The sequence below is a fragment of the Abramis brama genome, assembly GCF_963993115.1.
Source record: "Abramis brama genome assembly, chromosome: 7".
In the NCBI taxonomy this organism is placed as follows: Eukaryota; Metazoa; Chordata; class Actinopteri; order Cypriniformes; family Leuciscidae; genus Abramis; species Abramis brama.
In genome coordinates, this window is record NC_139969.1 from 13,609,831 (window position 1) to 13,630,886 (window position 21,056).

The window sequence follows — 21,056 nt, forward strand, 5'->3', positions numbered from 1 at the left end:
AACCAAATAGATGCATTATAAAAGATGGGTGGAGGCGTCTCTAGTGTTTCTCCATCTCCAGTCACATGAGTGATTTTAGTTTTGAAAGCTGTCGACATTTCAACAAGGCTCCTCCATTAAACTGGTATGTAATTGAACGTTGTTTAAAAATAACAGTTGATGCAATGTATTTTAAAAGGAAAACAGGAACTATAGTAGCCTAGCCTATTACATTTTTTTTAGTAGGCTTTTCAAATCCAGTGATCCACTTGTGCATACATATTTGCATTCTTCAATGCAGTGCTTACATTTTTACATTTTAATAGCTACATTTTAAAGGGGTCATGACATGAACTGTATTGTTTTATTGTTTTATAATGTTTCCTGGGGTGAACTTAATAATGTTAGTATGATTTTTACATCAAAAATTGTCATAATTTAGAAATAAAACGTGTTTTTGCTACCCATTTTAGCCCTCTGATTTGAACACTCTGGCTGCATCCGAAAACGAAAAAAAAATGCTGCCTTCAAAGGACGCATTCCGTGGTATAAAGGCACCAAGGAATGTCCGAATCCAAAGTTAGCTTCATTTCTTGTCTCATGAGATGCGTTCATCATCTCATCGATTTTTGAAGGCAGCATAGATGTATCCTTCGCTGCCTGTGATATCCCATAATCCTGTGCTTTCCATTCTGTGACAGCTGAGCTAAAAAAGAAAGAAGTAGTTTGTGTGTAAACCACCAAAGCTCACTCTATTTTGCTGTAGATCATTAAACGCTGCCTCAGAGGTCTGTCCGAAATCAGTTTTGTGAGGTAACTTACCTTCGTGCGCAAACACTGCTAGCAGTCATTGCCGTAATTACACGACAGTTTCACACGTGTTGGCCCTTTTGGCCTTCCATAGGGAACAAGTCTGCCTACGTTTTCAGATGCAGCCGCTCTGTTTGAAGTCTCACAGCGTGTCTGCTGTGAGACTTCAGTATAAACGCCCACTGCTGTGATTTGCTAACGATAGCTTAATAGCTTAATTTCATCAGTCAAAATGTCTCTATCTGCATGTATCTTACATGTGGAACTCTCTCAAAAACTTTTTGCACATTTTTACTATTACAGCTCTCAAGATTTAGATTGTGGCATCGTCTGGCATGAAAGGTTGCAGTGATGAGCATTGTAGCCGATCAAACATGTTGAGCGCATGAATGCAATGATCTCCTCATTGCAACATGATTTCTGCACCTCATGAATGCTTTCATCATAACTAACAGTTCAAACACAATGTAAACAAGAGATTCGTTGATTATAACCAAAGGCTATAGATAAAAGGGACTTTGTTATAAAGGGAGTTTTGGTGATAATCCCGTCACTATAAACTTGGCTGTTTGATTGACAGCTCCAGCATTTGTAAAGGGAGCGTTCTTTGATCGCTTTCTATATATAATTTAATCAGTTTAAATAACAGATTATTTTTATCCTACTAAGAGAAACAATGCGAAGTTGACCGTTTAGTCACTGGTTTGATTTATTGGCACATAGACAAAGAACATCTGACTGTACAACACTGTCAAGTCCATATCGTAAAAGTCTGTTTGCAAAGCCTGTGCCGAAATTGCGACTGATCCACAGTGAAATGTTCTGAATACAAATAAAATGCTCAACTGAGACATTTTATTTGTTGAAAATCGCATTGTTGAAAATAAATAACCACATTCCTATCATTAGGATCTGGTAATGTTATTTTAATGGAGTGATCCTGCATCTTTCTTTTCTCCTCGTCATCTCACTAGGGGCCGTTTACTCTGTTTTCAACTAAAAACTTTTAAAAAACGGTGGTTTGGCCGTTCATTTACACAACAACGGCGTTATGGTGGCTTGAAAAATGCATACTTTTGAAAACGGGTTTCAAAGGGTAGGGTGAATTGCCCTAATGTGGGACATTTTTGCATTTCAGACTTCTGTGACATATTGCGATGTGTAGCCAAAACATTACATCCACACTCAATACCATTTTTAAAAACTCAGGATTTGTCCTAATCAAATCAAAAGAGAAAATGCAGATAACACATTCATAAAAGAAATGATAGACAAATTAGGGCTCGTCTGAGACGAGCTGTAGCTTCCTAATTTGGGACAGTTGTTTCCCTAATGTGGGACACTCAGAAGTCTATGATCAAAGGCTAAAATCACATTGATTCATGTAGAATAGTAAAATCTCCATAAGTTAGTAATTCTCTTGGTTATGGATGGATTAAACATGGATAATTGAACATCATCAGACAAATAATACAATATGATAGTTTTTAAGCATTTCTTTTTTGATGGACATTTCCTTAGCACATTAGGCAAAAAAGTAGCAGGATTGTTTTATTTAAAATTAATTTATACTCCTTAATATCAAGTTTGTCAAAACTCTATGTCACTGACCTTTGGGTGGTCTTCACACAAGTTGCTACCTTTTTGATGATTACAATTATGTCTTTATGTCATTACAGTTTAGAGTGATCTGTTATCAGAGGTGACAATGTCCAAGTAATGTATTTCAGAAATGTACATAATTCAAATTACGCAGTTGAGTTAGCTAACAAATCTCATTAACACAAAATATGTGATATCATGTTTATAAAATCCAGTTTAAATTTGATTGTGAAGCATTTTTTTCCATAACATTTTACATTATATTTAATATACACAAACAAATAATAAATCCATTCAAATTTGTATCCCAACAACAATGCATAGAATTCATAATTGAAATATATACACTTAAATTCAGTCATTTAGCATATGATTTTGAAGCAATAGTACAACACAACCAGTTTAGCAGGGTGTCAGTATGAGATTAGGAGGGCCTAATCTCTCTAAAATCACATTGCACATGCGCAGCATATCTAGAGAGGAAGAGCTGTATTTCCGAATATGAGATTTACAACAACAAGCCCCTCAGATTTAAAGCAAGAAGACCTTCCTCTCTTCAGTCACTTGTGCGATTTTAGTCTTGCGGAGTTGTTGGGCAACAGACATTGGCTGTCACCTGGACTCCTCCATTAAAATGGTAACCTGGATGTTATTTTAATATGATAACTATTGCAGTAAGTTAATAAAAGAAAGAAAACACAGGAACAGTGAACCATAAAAGTGGCTTGAACTTATCTAGTAAAGAGATATTAAATGGATGGCGATAACACAGTATGCCATTTTATTTGTTAGTGCAATAATAACTTCCAATTTATCCAGATGACCCATGAATAAACTTTTAGAAATTAGATAATGATAAATAATTATTTTAAATGATTGTGCATTGTATAATTATACAAGTGAATTAAATTAATTTATATCAAGATTTACAAACTGATCAGGGCAATTTTGTCTCAAAATCTCATTTGGGCAAGCTTTAAAATGTTGTTAATGAAAAGACTTTGTATGGGAACTTGTGTCTGTCCGCCTGAAGCAAATATTTCCTGTTTACTCCGTACAAATTCTTTCCTCTATATTCTCACGTGACTTGGATTTGGAGTCACACATATAATAAAAGTATATGCAGCTTTTCAGCATAACTGCATAGAGACTGCTGTGGTTCATCGACAACATCGTTCAATCATCGTTCATTCACAACATTTTGTAACTTTATCCTGCCACACAATTAAATATAGACTAATTTTCCTCCTATCTCATAAAAATGAATAAATTATAGATCGAAGTTAATAGTCTTCAGATTAAGATGCAATTCAGAATGCTCCCTGCTAGTAATGAAGGGCTTTATGCAAACACAAATAATGACTTTTTTAAAAAGAAACATTCAATTCCAAAACCCAAATAAAATCCCAATACACATAACACAACATATATAATAATATACGCCTGTAAGTGATACATTTTCTAATGTATTTGATGAGTCATTACAAGGCAAATTGTAAAGAAAAATGCTATTCACTGCTAAATACTTGGAGCTTTTGTTTTGTTTTAGTTTTATTTCGGTAGGTTTAAGGCAAGACACTACAGGCAGAACTAAAATGCAATTCATAGTTTTCTCTGAAGTTTTCCCATTGTGTTCCACCAGATGGCGCTGTTAAAGATGTTCCTCAGGGCTTTTCTGCTCCTTCAGTTCGCAATGCAGCTTTTGGATGGAGCTGAACCTCAGAACCTGAACTGCCCTACTTATGGTGGCGTTCCAGGCACTCCTGGACACAACGGCCTGCCTGGGAGAGATGGGAGAGATGGCAAAGATGGAGCAATTGGACCCAAAGGAGAGAAAGGACAGCCAGGTTTGTGTTTGATAATGAATAAGTCAGTGGTTCACCTCCTTGTGTAAGAGAGATGTGGTTATGTTTTTCATACTTTACTGTCTCAGGAGTGAATGTGCAGGGAACGCCAGGTAAAGCAGGACCGTCTGGCCCCACTGGAGCCAAGGGTGAAAGGGGACCCCCAGGTCTACCAGGTATGAAAAATTAAACGTTTTTATAAGTAATTTTGATATTTCAAAATTCCTCATGTTGAAATTACTGTAGAGCTTCAGCGAGTGTGGAAATGTTGATTTTTCTACCTCAGAAAAGTCTTTTTTTTTTGGTCCTGTTAATATTTATATTTAACACCCCAGGAGATTTCAACCCTGTATCTAAGTGTAATTATTCTATTTTCAGGCTTGCCTGCACGTGGAAACACGGCTGACTCCCTGAAATCTGAGATCCAGCATCTTAATGCCAAGATTTCTATGATTGAGAAAGCTGTGAGTTTTAGTACATTCAGAAAAGTTGGACAGAAATACTACGTCACTGATGGTATTGAGGCCGCTTTTGATAGTGGGATGCGGTACTGCAAGGACTTTGGTGGAGTAATAGTTTTGCCAAGTACTGCTTTAGAAAACCAGGCACTATTGAAAGTATTAGTATCCAGTGGTTTAAGTAATAAGAAGCCATATATTAGAGCCACAGACAGAGAAACCGAGGGACAGTTTGTGGACACTGAGGGAAAGCAGTTGACTTTTACAAACTGGGGTCCTGGTCAGCCTGATGACTATAAGGGAGCACAAGACTGTGGAACAATCACAGATTCTGGCCTTTGGGATGATGTCGGTTGTAGTGGTCAACATCCCATTATATGTGAAATAGAAATAAGATAGAGTTTACACTATAAAACAAACCTATAGTCGACTCAATACAAACCAATTTGGGTCGTTTCAACCCAAAGGCTGGGTAAATATAGGACAGAACACATGTTGGTTATTTTACCCAGCATACTGGGTTGATTCATTACTATAGTACTTTTTTCTTTTAATTCAATCATGAATTCATGTTTAAGGATTTACTTAAATCCTCTAAACTTTTTTTTTTAAATACTCCTCACAACCATTGATTTGCATTATAATTCCTTTATTTTCAATCATATCTTACAGTATAGCATATTTTGAATACATATTGCAGACATTTAAGCTCGTTTAACAAATATTAGAACTAAAAATTAAACATTTAGTAGATAACAGCGCTGGATCTCATTCGAGTAATCTGAACTCTTGATTATTATTCAATTTTATAATAGCTGTGACTAGCATATATTTGCAATGAATAAATAAGTACTTGTCACTGTACTGTAATTAGTACAGTTAAAGCTCATTGAGTGTAATCAACTTAATTCATGTAGCAACTCACAAGCACAAGCTCTACTCTTCAGCACAATGAAAACCTCAAAAACTTCAATATAACAGAAACTCTTTCAAATGTCAAACATAACTGAACATTAAACACTAACATGTCTTTCCTTTTACTCAAAAACGTATAGCACCTAATTTTCAACATTTACTCTCCTGATCCAACATACAAAGCATGCTGGGAACTAAAAATCCACTTTTTTTAGTGGAACTACTTTATTTTTACTGCTGCAAAGTATTCAGGTAGTTCTAACTCAAATAAAATGAAGTAAACTTCAGTTTATTAATCAAAGTATTTTAGGCACAATTTAATTATGTTCAGCGACTGTGTTACTTTATGTGTGTTACTTTGTGTAACTTTTAATGAAGTAAATTTAACAAGCAGCAAAAATAATTGTTTCCAGTGATACAATATTAAGAAATATACAAATCTGTTAACAATGTCTTTAATATGCTCACAGAATTCACAGCAGGCCTACATATGAAATGTATGAAATAATAAATACAAATAGCCTAATATTGTTTCAAATTAATGAATAAAATATTTCTTATGATTATTTGTCATGTGTCATGTTTTTTTTGGTTTTCGTTGCAAATCTGACATTAATTGTGTGTCTAACAAAACTTCAAACTGAAACTAATGAAATGTATTGGCTAGCATGCTGATTTTTGCACATAAAGCTGTTCATATCATTACAGGCACAATAAGTATGAAGTTTTTTATTTTTTAGTCTAGGAAAAAAACAAACTATAACATCATGTGTACACCAGGCATGAGAACTTTATTAATTGGTAGTAAAAAATGCTCTGGTTCTGATGACTAACAGTCATAAGTTTAGCCTTTGCACTCCTGAATGAAATAAGCAAACCCATGACATCAATGCTGATTATCCTAAGTAAATGAATCATTAATATTTACACAAGAGTTGGATCTTGTTGTTTTATATAAAACTTAAAGCAGTGTCAAGTATTTGCTGTGTTATTCATCAATGTAAACCTCTACTTTATGGTTCACATATTTTTCACAAACCAAGACAACAAGTGATAGGCTATTGATCAGCAGTTACATAATTATAGTCTAAATGTGGTATTTGAATGTCTAGTGGATAAAAAACACAGACATTTTAGTAACTTTAAATAAGTAACCAATAGGCCTAATCAATCGCATTCAATCAGTCAGAAGTGAGTCCTAAGAGTGTGTGCACCGAAAGTGTATCTATTTATGCAATTATAACAGATAAATAGGTTAATGAGAAAAGTTTATCTTTGGAACTCAAGCATTTGATGTCCTAATGTTCTTTCAACTGTTCAAACACAGTGCATTTGCATTAGACAAACACTGAGCACCTATCGGGAAGCAAAACCTTTCATCTGTTTATCCGTTTCAAGACTGAGTGACATAGATCGTTTAGTCATAAATCACAGTGTCGCTTTTCATTACATTTCGCATATAGACAAAATTACGGGAAAGAAAAACATAAGACTGATAGAACTATACAGATCTAAAATTACTCTCTTTTTGTTTTGTCATCGAACGAACTCTGATCTGAGTTACTAACTACGTCACTGGAATTTGGTGAAGGGTCTGCATGCAGTTGTTCACATTTAGTGCTGATCGCCAGGCCTATTCTGTTGGTAAGATGCTCTTTTTTAGTAAATCAGTAATAATTTGTAGCTATTGTTGTCCAGTTTTCGGTGAAAAGGATTGTATAATCACTGTTGGGCAAAATCGCTTTTAAAATTCAATAGAGAACTGAAAAAATATGAGACAAAAAGAACATGTAGGCTAGCCTATTTCTCTTAATTTAGGCCTAGGCTAATTTCTTTTTACTTTAACCAAGTAAACTTGTTTGAAATCACTAAATATAGGCTACCTATATTAGCTATATCAAACCTACCTCGCTGTTATTAAATATCATTATATTGAGAGAGGAAATTTGTAAAAGTGGAAATAATTGTATCATTTGAACTCAAGAATGCGTGTTCACTGACGGCTGGACACAGCATTGCAGAAACCGAAATCTTGCCATTTCTACTGTGAACAGCAGATGGCGCTGTTAAAGCATCTCCTCGTTGCTGCGCTGTTCCTGGTGGAGTTTGTGCTTCTACTTGCTGCATCTGAAAGTAGCTGTCCAGCTTATGCTGGGGTGCCGGGCACACCTGGACACAACGGCAGCCCTGGCAGAGATGGAAGAAACGGGTTTCCTGGACCGAAAGGGGAAAAAGGAGATCCAGGTTCATGCCTTTTTTTCCCTGGTTGTTGGTTTTATTGTGTTCAAAATTGATTGAGTGGTAGAACCATTGTTCTAATGCTGAAAGATAAGGTGATGAAATGAGAGAAATGATCAGATCAGAGAAATGAGATTTAATCATCACACTCTCTCTCTCTGCAGGAGTTGGTGCACAGGGACCCCCAGGGAAAATAGGACCCATGGGTGTTGTTGGCCCTAAAGGAAACAAAGGAAATCCAGGTCTGCCAGATAAAGTTAAAACACAGTAATGTTTGTGTGTGTGTGTAGTTAATATATTTTTTTTTATAAAACAGAAAAACTACATTAAATTGAAACAAGTAAGGTGTCAATCTTTTTCTTGTCTGAAAACAGAAAACAAAAGTCAGTCAATCAATAAAAAACAACAACTAATAAGGTCAATGTAAAATGAATGATGCTGAATGAAGATCTAGACTGTGATCAAGTATTTTTTTTTAACCATATCTTAATTGAGTTTATAGTTACATAATGTACAAGACAAAATCTGTACAATATTCTTCTTCCACATACTCTGCTTCTGATTTTCACTCTGGTATTCTTTTACAGGTACTACTGTAACTCAAAGTGCATTACTACAACTTCAATCAGATGTCAAATACCTAACTGACAGACTCACTGCAGTAGAGAAAGGTAGAATACTCCTACATAAATAATGTTTACACCACATCTTTTGTTTATTCATGTAACAATATTTTTAAAAGATAATAGTACAATTCCTTTTTAGAATGTTTTTTTTTTTTAGTCCTAGGATTTCAAATGTTCAGGAAAGTGGGACAGAAATATTATGTGTCCAATGGGCTAAAGGGAACTTTTGAAAAGGCACAGAAGATCTGCTCTGACGCTGGTGCTAAAATTGTCCTGCCAAGAAGTGAAGAGGAGAACAAAGTTCTAACATCATTGCAAGCTGCCCTCGAGTCTACTTACGTATATGTTGGTGCAACAGACAGACGGAAAGAAGGGCATTTTGTAGATATGAATGGCCAACCTTTAACTTTCACCAAGTGGAAAGATAATGAGCCGAACGATCATAATGGGGCAGAGGACTGTACAATTACTGACAAAAGTGGTGTATGGAATGATGTTAACTGTAGTTCCGAGTGGCATGTGGTGTGCGAACTGTAAAACAGATTATGAATTGTTATTGCTCTGATGTTTGAATGATAAAGGAATAAAGAAAATCATAAACATTCAGGTGATTATTTGCAGTCTCATCTGGATTTGCATGATAAACGTTTATACCATAATCAAGACTAGTAAAATAATGACACATTGACTGGCTTTTTGTGTGGTTTAATTTACTGCATACTGATACATTAAAAAGGGCTGAAGAAAACTTGTCTGAAAAGAAAGAAAACTGTAAGAATAAAGATACAATTTCTAAAATGTTTTCAAGTTTGATGTCATTAGAGAAGCTAATGATTAATTTTTTTAATGTTAAAAATTCAAGAGGAGTTTAGGATCATACAATGTTCTCTTCCTTTAATGTAAATATCACACTAATATGATTATTATGACACTAGTAAAAAAAAAGTCACATTCAATTCTGAATTAAGTGGACACTCACAAAGGGAAAAGCAGAAAACCGCTGAAACTGGTATAGCTGTTTTCATCATCATAAACCCAGCTGTTCTCCCACAGCTGTGTGTTCACTTTATCACCCTTTTCCAGTGAGAGAACAACAGCATTGCTGCCATTAGCATTGGTCTCAGGCTTCAGAAAAAACACAGAGCATTGGATTTGATCATTTTTATGGAGACTGACTGCCACTTGGTTAAAAGGGTGACCATGAGCATAAAATCTGAAGAAATAGATTCCTTTCACTGGTGCTGTGAAAGTACCTGTGAAACACATACACATACGAATTCAGAATCGGAAAAGAAATGCCTTTAAGTTGAATGCGCTATACTTAACACAACAGAAATGTGAACAGGACAGGTTACCAGTGTTGGAGTCATACGCATTTCCAGTGTTAGTGAAAATTTTTTGGTAGACCAGGGGTTTCCGAATATCAAAGGGTCCAATTTTTTGGCCTCCAGATGACAAAAGTCCAGCTGAAAAGGCAACCTTTTTGGCTGTGAAAAGATAAGTGGACTTGGTTAGTTTTTTTGTCATATTCATTTACACTTGGTTTTAAATATAACATCATATAATAATTATTTCCATTTACCTTTATTCTCTGCCTGGATAGATTCAAGTGTATCACTTAAGGCTTTTGTGAAAATCCTTAAAGCTGTTCAGAATGAACATTTCATAATTTTGTTATAATGCCACATTGGTTTTTATAATGTGTTGGGCTGGAAATGATTCAGCAAATCAATGTGTCTTGAAAATAACAGATGTAGATAAAAAGCTTCATACCTTCATTCTCTCTCTTTAGTTCTTTCAGTGTTTCCTCTGTGGCTCGCAGCCTTTCCTCAATGTCCTTTAGCTGTGCTGATGTAGTTAAATCGTGTGCCAGTGAGAGACCAACACAAAGCAATAAAAGCATCTTTTGAGCTGCCAACATCTTCATAGCTTTGTATGGCCGATTTCTATGTTGCATGTTGAATTTTGCACAGTTTTGGGGCGATACTGAACCACATGATGCTGTAAAAGTAAACATGAACCTTGTATTGTTTGGACTTGCAACTCAGAAAACTTTAGTTTAATGTGTATTTTAGTGAGAACATCAAATGTCACAAATAATAACTTTTGCAGCAATACCTCAACTCTGCACACTATTCAGTTTTCTTTTGGGTATATTCTTTATAGGAAAATGCCTCAATGTATAATCCTGTGCATTGTGATGTGAAAGATTCCCAGCTTGAAATCAGTGGTTTGTTCAGAGACAAGAGATTTTTATTTTATTTCAATAGTTATTAATTAGTTTAGTATTGTATTAGTAATGTTTATAGTAGCCTATCGTTTATAAAACTATAATATAGCCTAAGTGATATGAAACTGAGCTGTACAAATATATTAAATGTAGGATATAAGTGTTCACTGAACATTAATTTAAAAAAAGTTAAATGTGAAGTCGTTTGTCACTTTGAATAAATGTGACGTCCATGCTATTTTTTTCTCAATGTCAAGGTAGCACAAAAAAAAAAAAACATAAATAAAAAACAAATGTACATAGGCCTACTTATGGCTAAAATCATCAATAATACAAAATAAACGAATAAATAATAGCTCAGGCTATGAAAAAGCAGCACAATTTTGTGACGTCACGTAAAATAACTTGTTGCGGTTGACATCTAGCATAATATTTAATTCTCAATGTCTCACGAAATAATTCACATAGCCTACTTTTCAAACATTCACGCGCCTGCTCCTCTATTGGATAAAAAGTTAATTTAGAGCGTGAGGTCACACTGTCGGTTGAACGAAGAAGGAAAGAGGCCAACTTCCGGTATGGTGCGTCGCTGCCGTTGAACAGGGACCACCACAGGGCATAACTGCCAGGAAAATGCGGTAGGCAGTTGTCATAACTGAAAGTGAAATGAAACATTGCACATCTTAGTGTTATCTTTAAAATACAACTTATTCCTGTGATGACAAAGCTGAATTTTCAGCAGCCATTACTCTAGTCTGCAGTGTCCTTTTTTTATTTTTACAATTCTAGTTGAAATAGAAATCTTTACTTTTCACCGTTCTTCTCTTATCTAGCTCATATATTTCAACTCTGGTGAATATTAAAGCTGCAGTAAGTGATTTCTGAGAAACAATGTTGATATTTGAAATCAACCCAATCAAACAAACCCCCTCCTTCATTGCTCCGCCCCCAAAATGCACAAACACCAGCAGCACACCAGTGCCAGACAAACAATGACACACAAAACTGTCCTGTTACTATAGGTAACAATACAGAAGCAGCATAACCAACGTCACTCACATATGGAGCAGAAACAATGCAACCTTGGCGTCCGTTTTCAAGCCTTCCCACTTCTCTAGCACTAGTGTATTCTCTCTAGCACTAGTGTATTCATATTCCTATGACCCTTTCTCTTTTGTAATGTCTCTCAGTCATCTCTCTTACTATAGTCTTTCTTCAAATCTCCCTCTTGCTCACTCTCTCTCCTCCCCCATCATGAGTGTATAAATCCCCTACTGCTGATTGGCTACAAGTGTGTTGTGATGCTCGGTCCAATCCACCCTTCTTAAAGTTGTATTTTGTATCTACAGACATCTAATGGTACGTACATATTATCATGGTATGTTCAGCCTATTATTGATTTTTATTTCCACTTCCCTTTTATCCAAAGAGACGGAACTATTTGCACGGTATTTATCAATGGGAAATACATCATGCTAAAATAATCTGTCATAGGCTAATACTGTGGCTCACATTATTGGGGTCGCTTGCAAGTCGCAGCATCACGAATTATGTGACCAGCAACATATTTCTGCTTCAATATTGTGCGTAGTTAACAGTGAGTGGTGGTTTCAGACATTATTTTATTAAGGTGACCATACGTCCTGTTTAACCAGGACATGTCTGGCCAGGATTTCGAGATCGCCCAAAATGCCCGGGATTCGGCTTTTGCTTTCTACAGTCACCATTCATTATGTTTACATTATTACATTATTTGACACTGACACGTACGTGACAGCTTTGCAGGTCATGCATTCTGCTTCACACGGATCCCGATCGAGACGAAAACACAGGAATTTTCTTAGCAATGGTAAAACGCACATCAACCGATCACTTGTTTAACGTTCATGTAAACACTACATTCAGATTCACCAATCGGAATTAATTCAGTCCTACTGAATCAAAAGGTGTGCATGTAAACAAAATGAATATGGCGACGAGAAAGCAAAAGCCGTATCCCGGATATTTTGGGCGATCTCGAAATCCCGGCCGGACATGTCCTGGAATAGAGTGCCGAAGTTATGACGTCACTTTGTAGGCCAAAACGCGGAAGTGAGTTAGTATTTTAGCACTACCGGTTCCCTCGCCCTAAAGTCTATGGGTTTTTTGAATGGGTTTTTGCTAAATCGCCTGAAATAAGGTCTGTGGTTAACAAAGCCTCTAAATATTTTCACGTTTTGATCTATGACATAAAACACACCAGTTATAACCTGCTTGTGATTTTTTTAAACTTTATTGTGTCTTAAAAACGGTGGTTGCTAACAAGTTGCTAAAAGGGACTACATCCTTTGGCGGAGACTTTAGACGTCATCATGACAAACATGAAATCTCTCACTAGCCCGCGTTTCAGCTTCATGTTCTTAGAAGTTTACCTTTCAGTTAATATACATAACGTTATATACTTAGTCTTTTCAAATTGTAGTTTTTCCAAATATTACATATATATATATTTCCAAGTACACAGAATTTTGTGATATTAAGGTAACCGATTACCAGTTCTGTGGAGAGACTGTTTTGTCCCGAGATGCAACCACAAGTCGTCGAATGAAAGATGCTCGTTTTACCGTTTTCCGTCTGATGTTACCCAGCGGAGACTCTGGGTTCGTGCCGTAAGGTAAGCTCACACAACGATGATTTCCATGTGAACACCGTATTTACTGCCTTAATGTGGCCACGACGAAACTTTAATGGTGCATTGCTTAACACGCTAATGTTACTTTGGCGGTCAGATGGAGTAAAAAAGGCTAGCAGTAGCAAGAATAAACGTTTTTCATAACCAAATCAACAGCTAAAATACCTTTTGTCTTTCTCTTAAAATATCTAAAAGCTTGTTTACTTTGCCACTGTTTAATAGATTAGATCCGCTGCAGTTTTATTAAAGGCTAACGTTACGTCGAGAAATGTGTTTAATTAAAATATTCAAAATAATACCTGGTTTATTGACTTTTATTGTAACTTGTTTGGATATAATTCTAGAAAGGGTGGGTCCTGCACCCTGATATTTGTGAACTTGGCTTTTACCCACTTATAATAATATGATTGTATTTGTAAACAGCATTACCGGTAGTTAAGGCATTAGGTAATGATATTAATCTTTGTTATTTTAGTAAATCCATCCATCCATCCATCCATCTTCTACCGCTTATCCGGGGCCGGGTCGCGGGGGCAGCAGTCTAAGCAGGGATGCCCAGACTTCCCTCTCCCTAGACACTTCCTCTAGCTCTTCCGGGGGGACACCGAGGCGTTCCCAGGCCAGCCGGGAGACATAGTCTCTCCAGCGTGTCCTAGGTCTTCCCCGGGGTCTCCTCCCGGTGGGACATGCCCGGAACACCTTCCCGGGAAGGCGTCCAGGAGGCATCCGGAAAAGATGCCCGAGCCACCTCAACTGACCCCTCTCGATGTGGAGGAGCAGCGGCTCTACTCTGAGCTCCTCCCGAGTGACCGAGCTTCTCACCCTATCTCTGAGGGATCGCCCAGCCACCCTGCGGAGAAAGCTCATTTCGGCCGCTTGTATCCGGGATCTTGTCCTTTCGGTCATGACCCACAGCTCATGACCATAGGTGAGAGTAGGAACGTAGATTGACTGGTAAATCGAGAGCTTCGCCTTGCGGCTCAGCTCCTTCTTCACCACGACAGACCGGTACAGGGACCGCATTACTGCAGAAGCTGCACCGATCCGCCTGTCGATCTCCCGTTCCATCCTTCCCTCACTCGTGAACAAGACCCCAAGATACTTGAACTCCTCCACTTGAGGCAGGAGCTCTCCACCAACCTGAAGCGGGCAAACCACCCTTTTCCGACTGAGAACCATGGCCTCGGATTTGGAGGTGCTGATTTTCATCCCAGCCGCTTCACACTCGGCTGCAAACCGTCCCAGTGCATGCTGGAGGTCCTGGTTTGATGAGGCCAACACGACAACATCATCCGCAAAGAGCAGAGATGAAATCGTGTGGTCCCCAAACCCGACCCCCTCCGGCCCCTGGCTGCGCCTAGAAATTCTGTCCATAAAAATTATGAACAGAACCGGCGACAAAGGGCAGCCCTGCCGGAGTCCAACACGCACCGGGAACAAGTCTGACTTACTGCTGGCAATACGAACCAAGCTCCTGCTCCGGTCGTACAGGGACCGGATAGCCCTTAGCAAAGGGCCCCGGACCCCATACTCCCGGAGCACCCTCCACAGGCCGCCGCGAGGGACACAGTCGAATGCCTTCTCCAAATCCACAAAGCACATGTGGATTGGTTGGGCAAACTCCCATGAGCCCTCCAGCACCCTGTAGAGGGTATAGAGCTGGTCCAGTGTTCCACGACCGGGACGAAAACCACACTGTTCCTCCTGAATCCGAGGTTCTACTATCGGCCGGATTCTCCTCTCCAGTACCCTGGCATAGACTTTCCCAGGGAGGCTGAGAAGTGTGATCCCCCTATAGTTGAAGCACACCCTCCGATCCCCCTTCTTGAAAAGAGGGACCACCACCCCGGTCTGCCAGTCCAAAGGTACTGTCCCCGACCGCCACGCGATGTTGCAGAGGCGTGTCAGCCAAGACAGCCCCACAACATCCAGAGACTTGAGGTACTCAGGGCGGATCTCATCCACCCCCGGTGCCTTGCCACCGAGGAGTTTCTTGACTACCTCGGTGACTTCAGCTTGGGTGATGGACGAGTCCGCCTCCGAGCCCTCAGCCTCTGCTTCCTCAATGGGAGACGTGATGGCGGGATTGAGGAGATCCTCGAAGTATTCCTTCCACCGTCCGGTGATATCCCCAGTCGAGGTCAACAGCTGCCCACCTCCACTGTAAACAGCGTTGGTAGGGCACTGCTTCCCCCTCCTGAGGCGCCGGACGGTTTACCAGAATCTCTTCGAGGCCGACCGATAGTCCTTCTCCATGGCCTCACCGAACTCCTCCCAGGCCCGAGTTTTTGCCTCCACAACCACCCGGGCTGCAGTCCGCTTGGCCTGTCGGTACCCATCAGCTGCCTCAAGCCAGCCAGGCCCGATAGGACTCCTTCTTCAGCTTGACGGCATCCCTTACTTCCGGTGTCCACCACCGGGTTCGGGGATTGCCGCCTCGACAGGCACCGGAGACCTTACGGCCACAGCTCCGAGTGGCTGCGTTGACAATGGAGGTGGAGAACATGGTCCACTCGGACTCAATATCTCCAGACTCCCTCGGGATCTGGTCGAAGCTCTGCCGGAGGTGGGAGTTGAAGATCTCTCTGACAGGAGATTCGGCCAAACGTTCCCAACAGACCCTCACAGTACGTTTGGGTCTGCCGAGTCTGTCCAGCTTCCTCCCCCGCCATCGGATCCAACTCACCACCAGGTGGTGATCAGTTGACAGCTCTGCCCCTCTCTTCACCCGAGTGTCCAAGACAAACGACCACAAAGTCGATCATCGACCTCCGGCCTAGGGTGTCCTGGTGCCATGTGCACTGATGGACACCCTTATGCTTGAACATGGTGTTCGTTATGGACAAGCTGTAACTAGCACAGAAGTCCAATAACAGAACACCACTCGGGTTCAGATCAGGGGGGCCGTTCCTCCCAATCACGCCCCTCCAGGTGTCACTGTCGCTGCCCACGTGGGCGTTGAAGTCCCCCAGTAGAACGACGGAGTCCCCAGTCGGAGCACTTTCCAGCACCCCTCCCAGAGACTCCAAGAAGGCCGGGTACTCTGCACTGCCGTTCGGCCCGTAAGCACAAATGACAGTGAGAGACCTATCCCCGACCCGAAGGCGTAGGGAAGCGACCCTCTTCACCGGGGTGAACTCCAACACATGGCGGCTGAGCTGGGGGGCTATAAGCAAACCCACACCAGCCCGCCGCCTCTCACCATGGGCAACTCCAGAGTGGTGAAGAGTCCATCCTCTCTCGAGGAGTGTGGTTCCAGAGCCCAAGCCGTGCGTAGAGGTGATCCCAACTATCTCTAGTCGGAATCTCTGAACCTCACGCACAACCTCAGACTCCTTCCCCGCCAGAGAGGTGACATTCCATGTCCCTAGAGCTAGATTCCGCGTCCAGGGATCGGGTTGTCTAGGCCCCCGCCTTCGACTGCCGCCCGATCCACTTAGCACCGGCCCCTTACGGTCCCTCCTGCAGGTGGTGGGTCCACGGGAGGGTGGCCCCATGTCGCTCCTTCGGGCTGAGCCCGGCCGGACCCCATGGGGGGAGGCCCGACCACCAGGCGCTCGCATACGAGCCCCGACCCCGGGCCTGGCTCCAGGGTGGGGCCCCGGCTGCGCCATACCGGGCGACGTCACGGTCCTCGTTTTTTTTGGCATCATAAGGGTTTTTGAACCGCTCTTAGTCTGACCCGTCGCCTAGGACCTGTTTGCCTTGGGAGACCCTACCAGGGGCATATAGCCCCAGACAACATAGCTCCTAGGTTCATTCGGGTACTCAAACCCCTCCACCACGGTAAGGTGGCAGTTCAAGGAGGGGATTTTAGTAAATGTTAACTATATTTAATGTGCTATATAAACGTGGACAGATCAATGAAGAAGATTAATGTAAATGCTGGAAAACTCCATTCTAATTTAATACAAATATTTTATTGTGTGAAATTTGTAATTTTAATCTGTAAAGGTGTAACTTCCATAAAACTAACATTGCTTATTTTGAATTTATCCTTAGACGAGCTGACCGGAAGCCCAGTGTCCATTCTCGCATCTGCAGCTGTCATTTTCCTGCAGGGGGAAAAAATGTCCCTGTTTTGTTTTTATCCACAAATGATGTTCCCACTGGACAAATTTTGGAAGATCATTCATACTCCCTGAGACAGGATAGCGCTGATGTGCCTAAAAATGTTCCACCACCCATGGATGAAGAGGAGGAAATGGCTACATAATTTATGGCTGACAAAGATGATGAACAAAATATAGTTTGTTTTCAGTTTACTTATTTTATGAAAATAAAGATGTTTACTACAACTCTTGCTGTAAGGTTTCTGTGGCTCAGTGATTAGAGCATTTTGTTAAACTGTGCAAAAGGTTGCGAGTTCAATTCCCAGAGAACACGCTGATATGTATAGCCTTAATGCAATGTAAGTTGCCTGTCTGACAAATACACAAATTAAATGTTAAACTATTGTATACTACTTGTATACTATTGTAACTACACTCCAGTCAGCTCACAGTAATGTGAATGTGAGATAAAATTTACTACACTGGCTCTCACATTGGGGCTTGTGGATTACCAGGTAAAAAATATATAGAAAATGTTAACAAAATGAGTATAAATGGTTTATTTAGGGAACATATATGGTTTAATTATAATATATTATAATAAGCATTTGCTATTGGACAATTCTCTTTAAATTCAACATATAAAATTATATACAACTATTATATTAAATGTTTGGAATTTAACTGTGTTATGCTTGTTCAGAGATTATTTGTATAGTTATCTTAAATACATAAAACACTGTTATAACTCTATCTCTCCCTAGTTTTACTTACCGAGACTCGATAAACCTTGTCCCTCATGCTGGCCCTTACAATACCAGCAAGTAAACCAGCATCTAAGCTGCACTTTTCTACATGTCCAGATTTATAGTGGTTCTCTCCTCGATCTATGGTTTTTCTATCGTCTAAGAAAAAGGACATAAGATTGGAAATTGATACGGCCACAGCTAACGTTAGTGCTTCTGAGATGGTAAAAGCGCGTTTTTTTTCCTGGCGAATTAGCAAATGGTATGCAAACATACAATCAAACATAATACAGTGAAAGATAATCTTTAAAGTTTATTTGGGGCACAATGATCAGGCATAATAATCTTAAATCACAAAGAAAATAATATTAAGGTTTATATAAACTAACAAAATAATAAACGAATAAATAAAACATTAACAAAAGATTTAAAAAAATCTCAGAGAGGCACGCATAAACAAAATTAGTTTAACATTTTTGGAAAAAACGAATGGGTAATATTTCTCATGAAAAAGTGGATAAGTGTTCATACCATATAGACTGTAAAAATAGCAGGCGGTCAGGGTTTCATATTATTTTGAAGGTACCCCCGGGAGCCGCCATTGGCTAACAAGCCTTCACCTGCTGTTAGCATCCCATTGACTCCCATTCATTTTCGCGTCACTTTGACAGCGAATAACTTTACATCTGAGGCGTTTAAAGACTCCATTTGTCCATTGTTTATTTCTAAAGAAACACGACAATGTATAAAAGGCTCCATTACCTTGTATCTTACGTTATGGCCCCGTAGAAGCAGTTTTTGTAAAAGTAGGCTAACGATTGCGTCATAACCACGCGACTCTCTGGAAATTACCGTAGAGACAGGAAGAGAAGCTCGCAATCAATCGGGGGGACGTGGAGGCATAAAGTCCGATAAAGTAAAGGGAGAAGCCCATAGAGAGTCATGACGTTGCTCCTGCTCCTAGCTCATGGACAGCTCCTACTCACACTCTCCGTCTCTGCGAGATTCGGAAGGGAATGGTTCCGATTTCGCTTGGCACGGCTACTAGAAAACTTACAACTGTCAGGCAGGCTGCTCACGTCACATCCACGTCGTCAAGCTCAGTTTGAGTCTGCGCAGTACGCTCGGCAATCAGGAAGTGACTGCTTCTAATGTGCTTCAACTTCTCTCCGTTGAAACCTATGGGGTCGCTGTGTCCAGTTTATATACTGTCTATGAAAAATAGGTTCATACACAGCGCAGATCATAATGAGCGAGCGTGTTTTTTAAATAAAGTTTGAGGAAGCTTGATGATGACGTTGATCCGCGACCATGGTGTGCTGGTGTGCTGTAGTCCGTTTATAGCCTACTGTTAGCATTTTATATCTGACGGCTTTATTTATGCTTCAAAATGTATACATTTTGGATTAACTTGTAAAGATTATCTTGATAGACAAAACGTGTTAGGGTCACAACTCTTTGTTGAACACAGATCTTATTTTTTGCGATTTTCCAAAAGTCTATGGGGAAAATGCATTGCTTTTCGATCGAGGGAACCCATGCGCCGCTAACTTCCGGGTTGTCCTACAAAATGACGTCATAACTTCGGCACTCTATATGGTCACCCTAATTAAAGTGCATTTGTCAGTGCCACACTCGTAGTGACTCTTATTCTGCCTGACAGAAAGAAAAGCTCGTAGCTTACTGAAGGCGGAGCGTTTTGACCAATCAGATGAAAGGGGCGTTTCAGTGCCGCCCACGTGTGCAAATGAAATATCTAACCCATAAACCATTTTTTAAACCACAAACGAAAAATGAAAAATCGAGCTAAAATCTAATTTTTCCTTTTTTAAACTAAACTAAAAAACAAATAAACAAGCTGGTTTTCATTTCTCGTTATTCCATTCCAAACAGGAAATGAAATGATCAAAAAGTACACGGACCAGGCGTCTCTAGTGTTTCTCCATCTCCAGTCACATGAGTGATTTTAGTTTTGAAAGCTGTCGACATTTCAACAAGGCTCCTCCATTAAACTGGTATGTAATTGAACGTTGTTTAAAAATAACAGTTGATGCAATGTATTTTAAAAGGAAAACAGGAACTATAGTAGCCTAGCCTATTACATTTTTTTAGTAGGCTTTTCAAATCCAGTGATCCACTTGTGCATACATATTTGCATTCTTCAATGCAATGCTTACATTTTTACATTTTAATAGCTACATTTTAAAGGGGTCATGACATGAACTGTATTGTTTTATTGTTTTATAATGTTTCCTGGGGTGAACTTAATAATGTTAGTATGATTTTTACATCAAAAATTTTCATAATTTAGAAATAAAACGTGTTTTTGCTACCCATTTTAGCCCTCTGATTTGAACACTCTGGCTGCATCCGAAAACTAAAAAAAAAATGCTGCCTTCAAAGGACGCATTCCGTGGTATAAAGGCACCAAGGAACGTCCGAATCCAAACTTAGCTTCATTTCTTGTCTCATGAGATGCGTTCATCATCTCATCGATTTTTGAAGGCAGCATAGATGTATCCTTCGCTGCCTTTGATATCCCATAATCCTGTGCTTTCCATTCTGTGACAGCTGAGCTAAAAAAGAAAGAAGTAGTTTGTGTGTAAACCACCAAAGCTCACTCTATTTTGCTGTAGATCATTAAACGCTGCCTCAGAGGTCTGTCCGAAATCAGTTTTGTGAGGTAACTTACCTTTGTGCGCAAACACTGCTAGCAGTCATTGCCGTAATTACACGACAGTTTCACACGTGTTGGCCCTTTTGGCCTTCCATAGGGAACAAGTCTGCCTACGTTTTCAGATGCAGCCGCTCTGTTTGAAGTCTCACAGCGTGTCTGCTGTGAGACTTCAGTATAAAAGCCCACTGCTGTGATTTGCTATCGTTAG

At 39.8% G+C, this 21,056-nt stretch overlaps 3 protein-coding genes across 7 annotated transcripts; 2 read left to right on the top strand and 1 right to left on the bottom strand.

Annotated features, from left to right (window-relative positions):
* Nucleotides 1–28: 28 nt before the first annotated feature.
* On the top strand, nt 29–6,174 carry LOC311086036 (mannose-binding protein A-like). 2 transcript variants are annotated; one of them, XM_084118688.1, is made up of 4 exons: nt 29–124; nt 4,034–4,238; nt 4,325–4,411; nt 4,614–6,174. In XM_084118688.1, exons 2-4 carry the CDS (start codon nt 4,034–4,036, stop codon nt 5,090–5,092), a joined length of 771 nt encoding a protein of 256 aa, XP_083974814.1. In that variant the 5' UTR covers nt 29–124; the 3' UTR covers nt 5,093–6,174. The 2 variants fall into 2 exon arrangements, with proteins under 2 accessions (XP_083974814.1, XP_083974813.1); XM_084118687.1 differs by lacking the exon at nt 29–124 and adding an exon at nt 1,547–3,028.
* A 762-nt stretch (nt 6,175–6,936) lies between these two features.
* Nucleotides 6,937–9,076, top strand: LOC311086034 (mannose-binding protein-like). Of its 4 annotated transcripts, none has more exons than XM_084118683.1 (5): nt 6,937–7,252; nt 7,663–7,852; nt 8,011–8,088; nt 8,434–8,517; nt 8,630–9,076. In XM_084118683.1, the coding sequence occupies exons 2-5, from the start codon at nt 7,666–7,668 to the stop codon at nt 9,007–9,009; spliced, it is 729 nt and encodes a 242-aa protein (XP_083974809.1). In that variant the 5' UTR covers nt 6,937–7,252; nt 7,663–7,665; the 3' UTR covers nt 9,010–9,076. The 4 variants fall into 4 exon arrangements, with proteins under 4 accessions (XP_083974809.1, XP_083974810.1, XP_083974808.1 ...); XM_084118684.1 differs by having other exon boundaries at nt 7,004–7,252; nt 7,593–7,852; XM_084118682.1 differs by having other exon boundaries at nt 7,009–7,252; nt 7,622–7,852.
* Nucleotides 9,077–9,161: 85 nt separating this feature from the next.
* Nucleotides 9,162–10,470, bottom strand: cbln13 (cerebellin 13). Its single transcript, XM_084118686.1, has 4 exons — nt 10,246–10,470; nt 10,055–10,117; nt 9,828–9,959; nt 9,162–9,725 (listed from the first exon to the last, which is right to left on the bottom strand). The coding sequence occupies exons 1-4, from the start codon at nt 10,427–10,429 to the stop codon at nt 9,448–9,450; spliced, it is 657 nt and encodes a 218-aa protein (XP_083974812.1). The 5' UTR covers nt 10,430–10,470; the 3' UTR covers nt 9,162–9,447.
* Nucleotides 10,471–21,056: the final 10,586 nt, after the last annotated feature.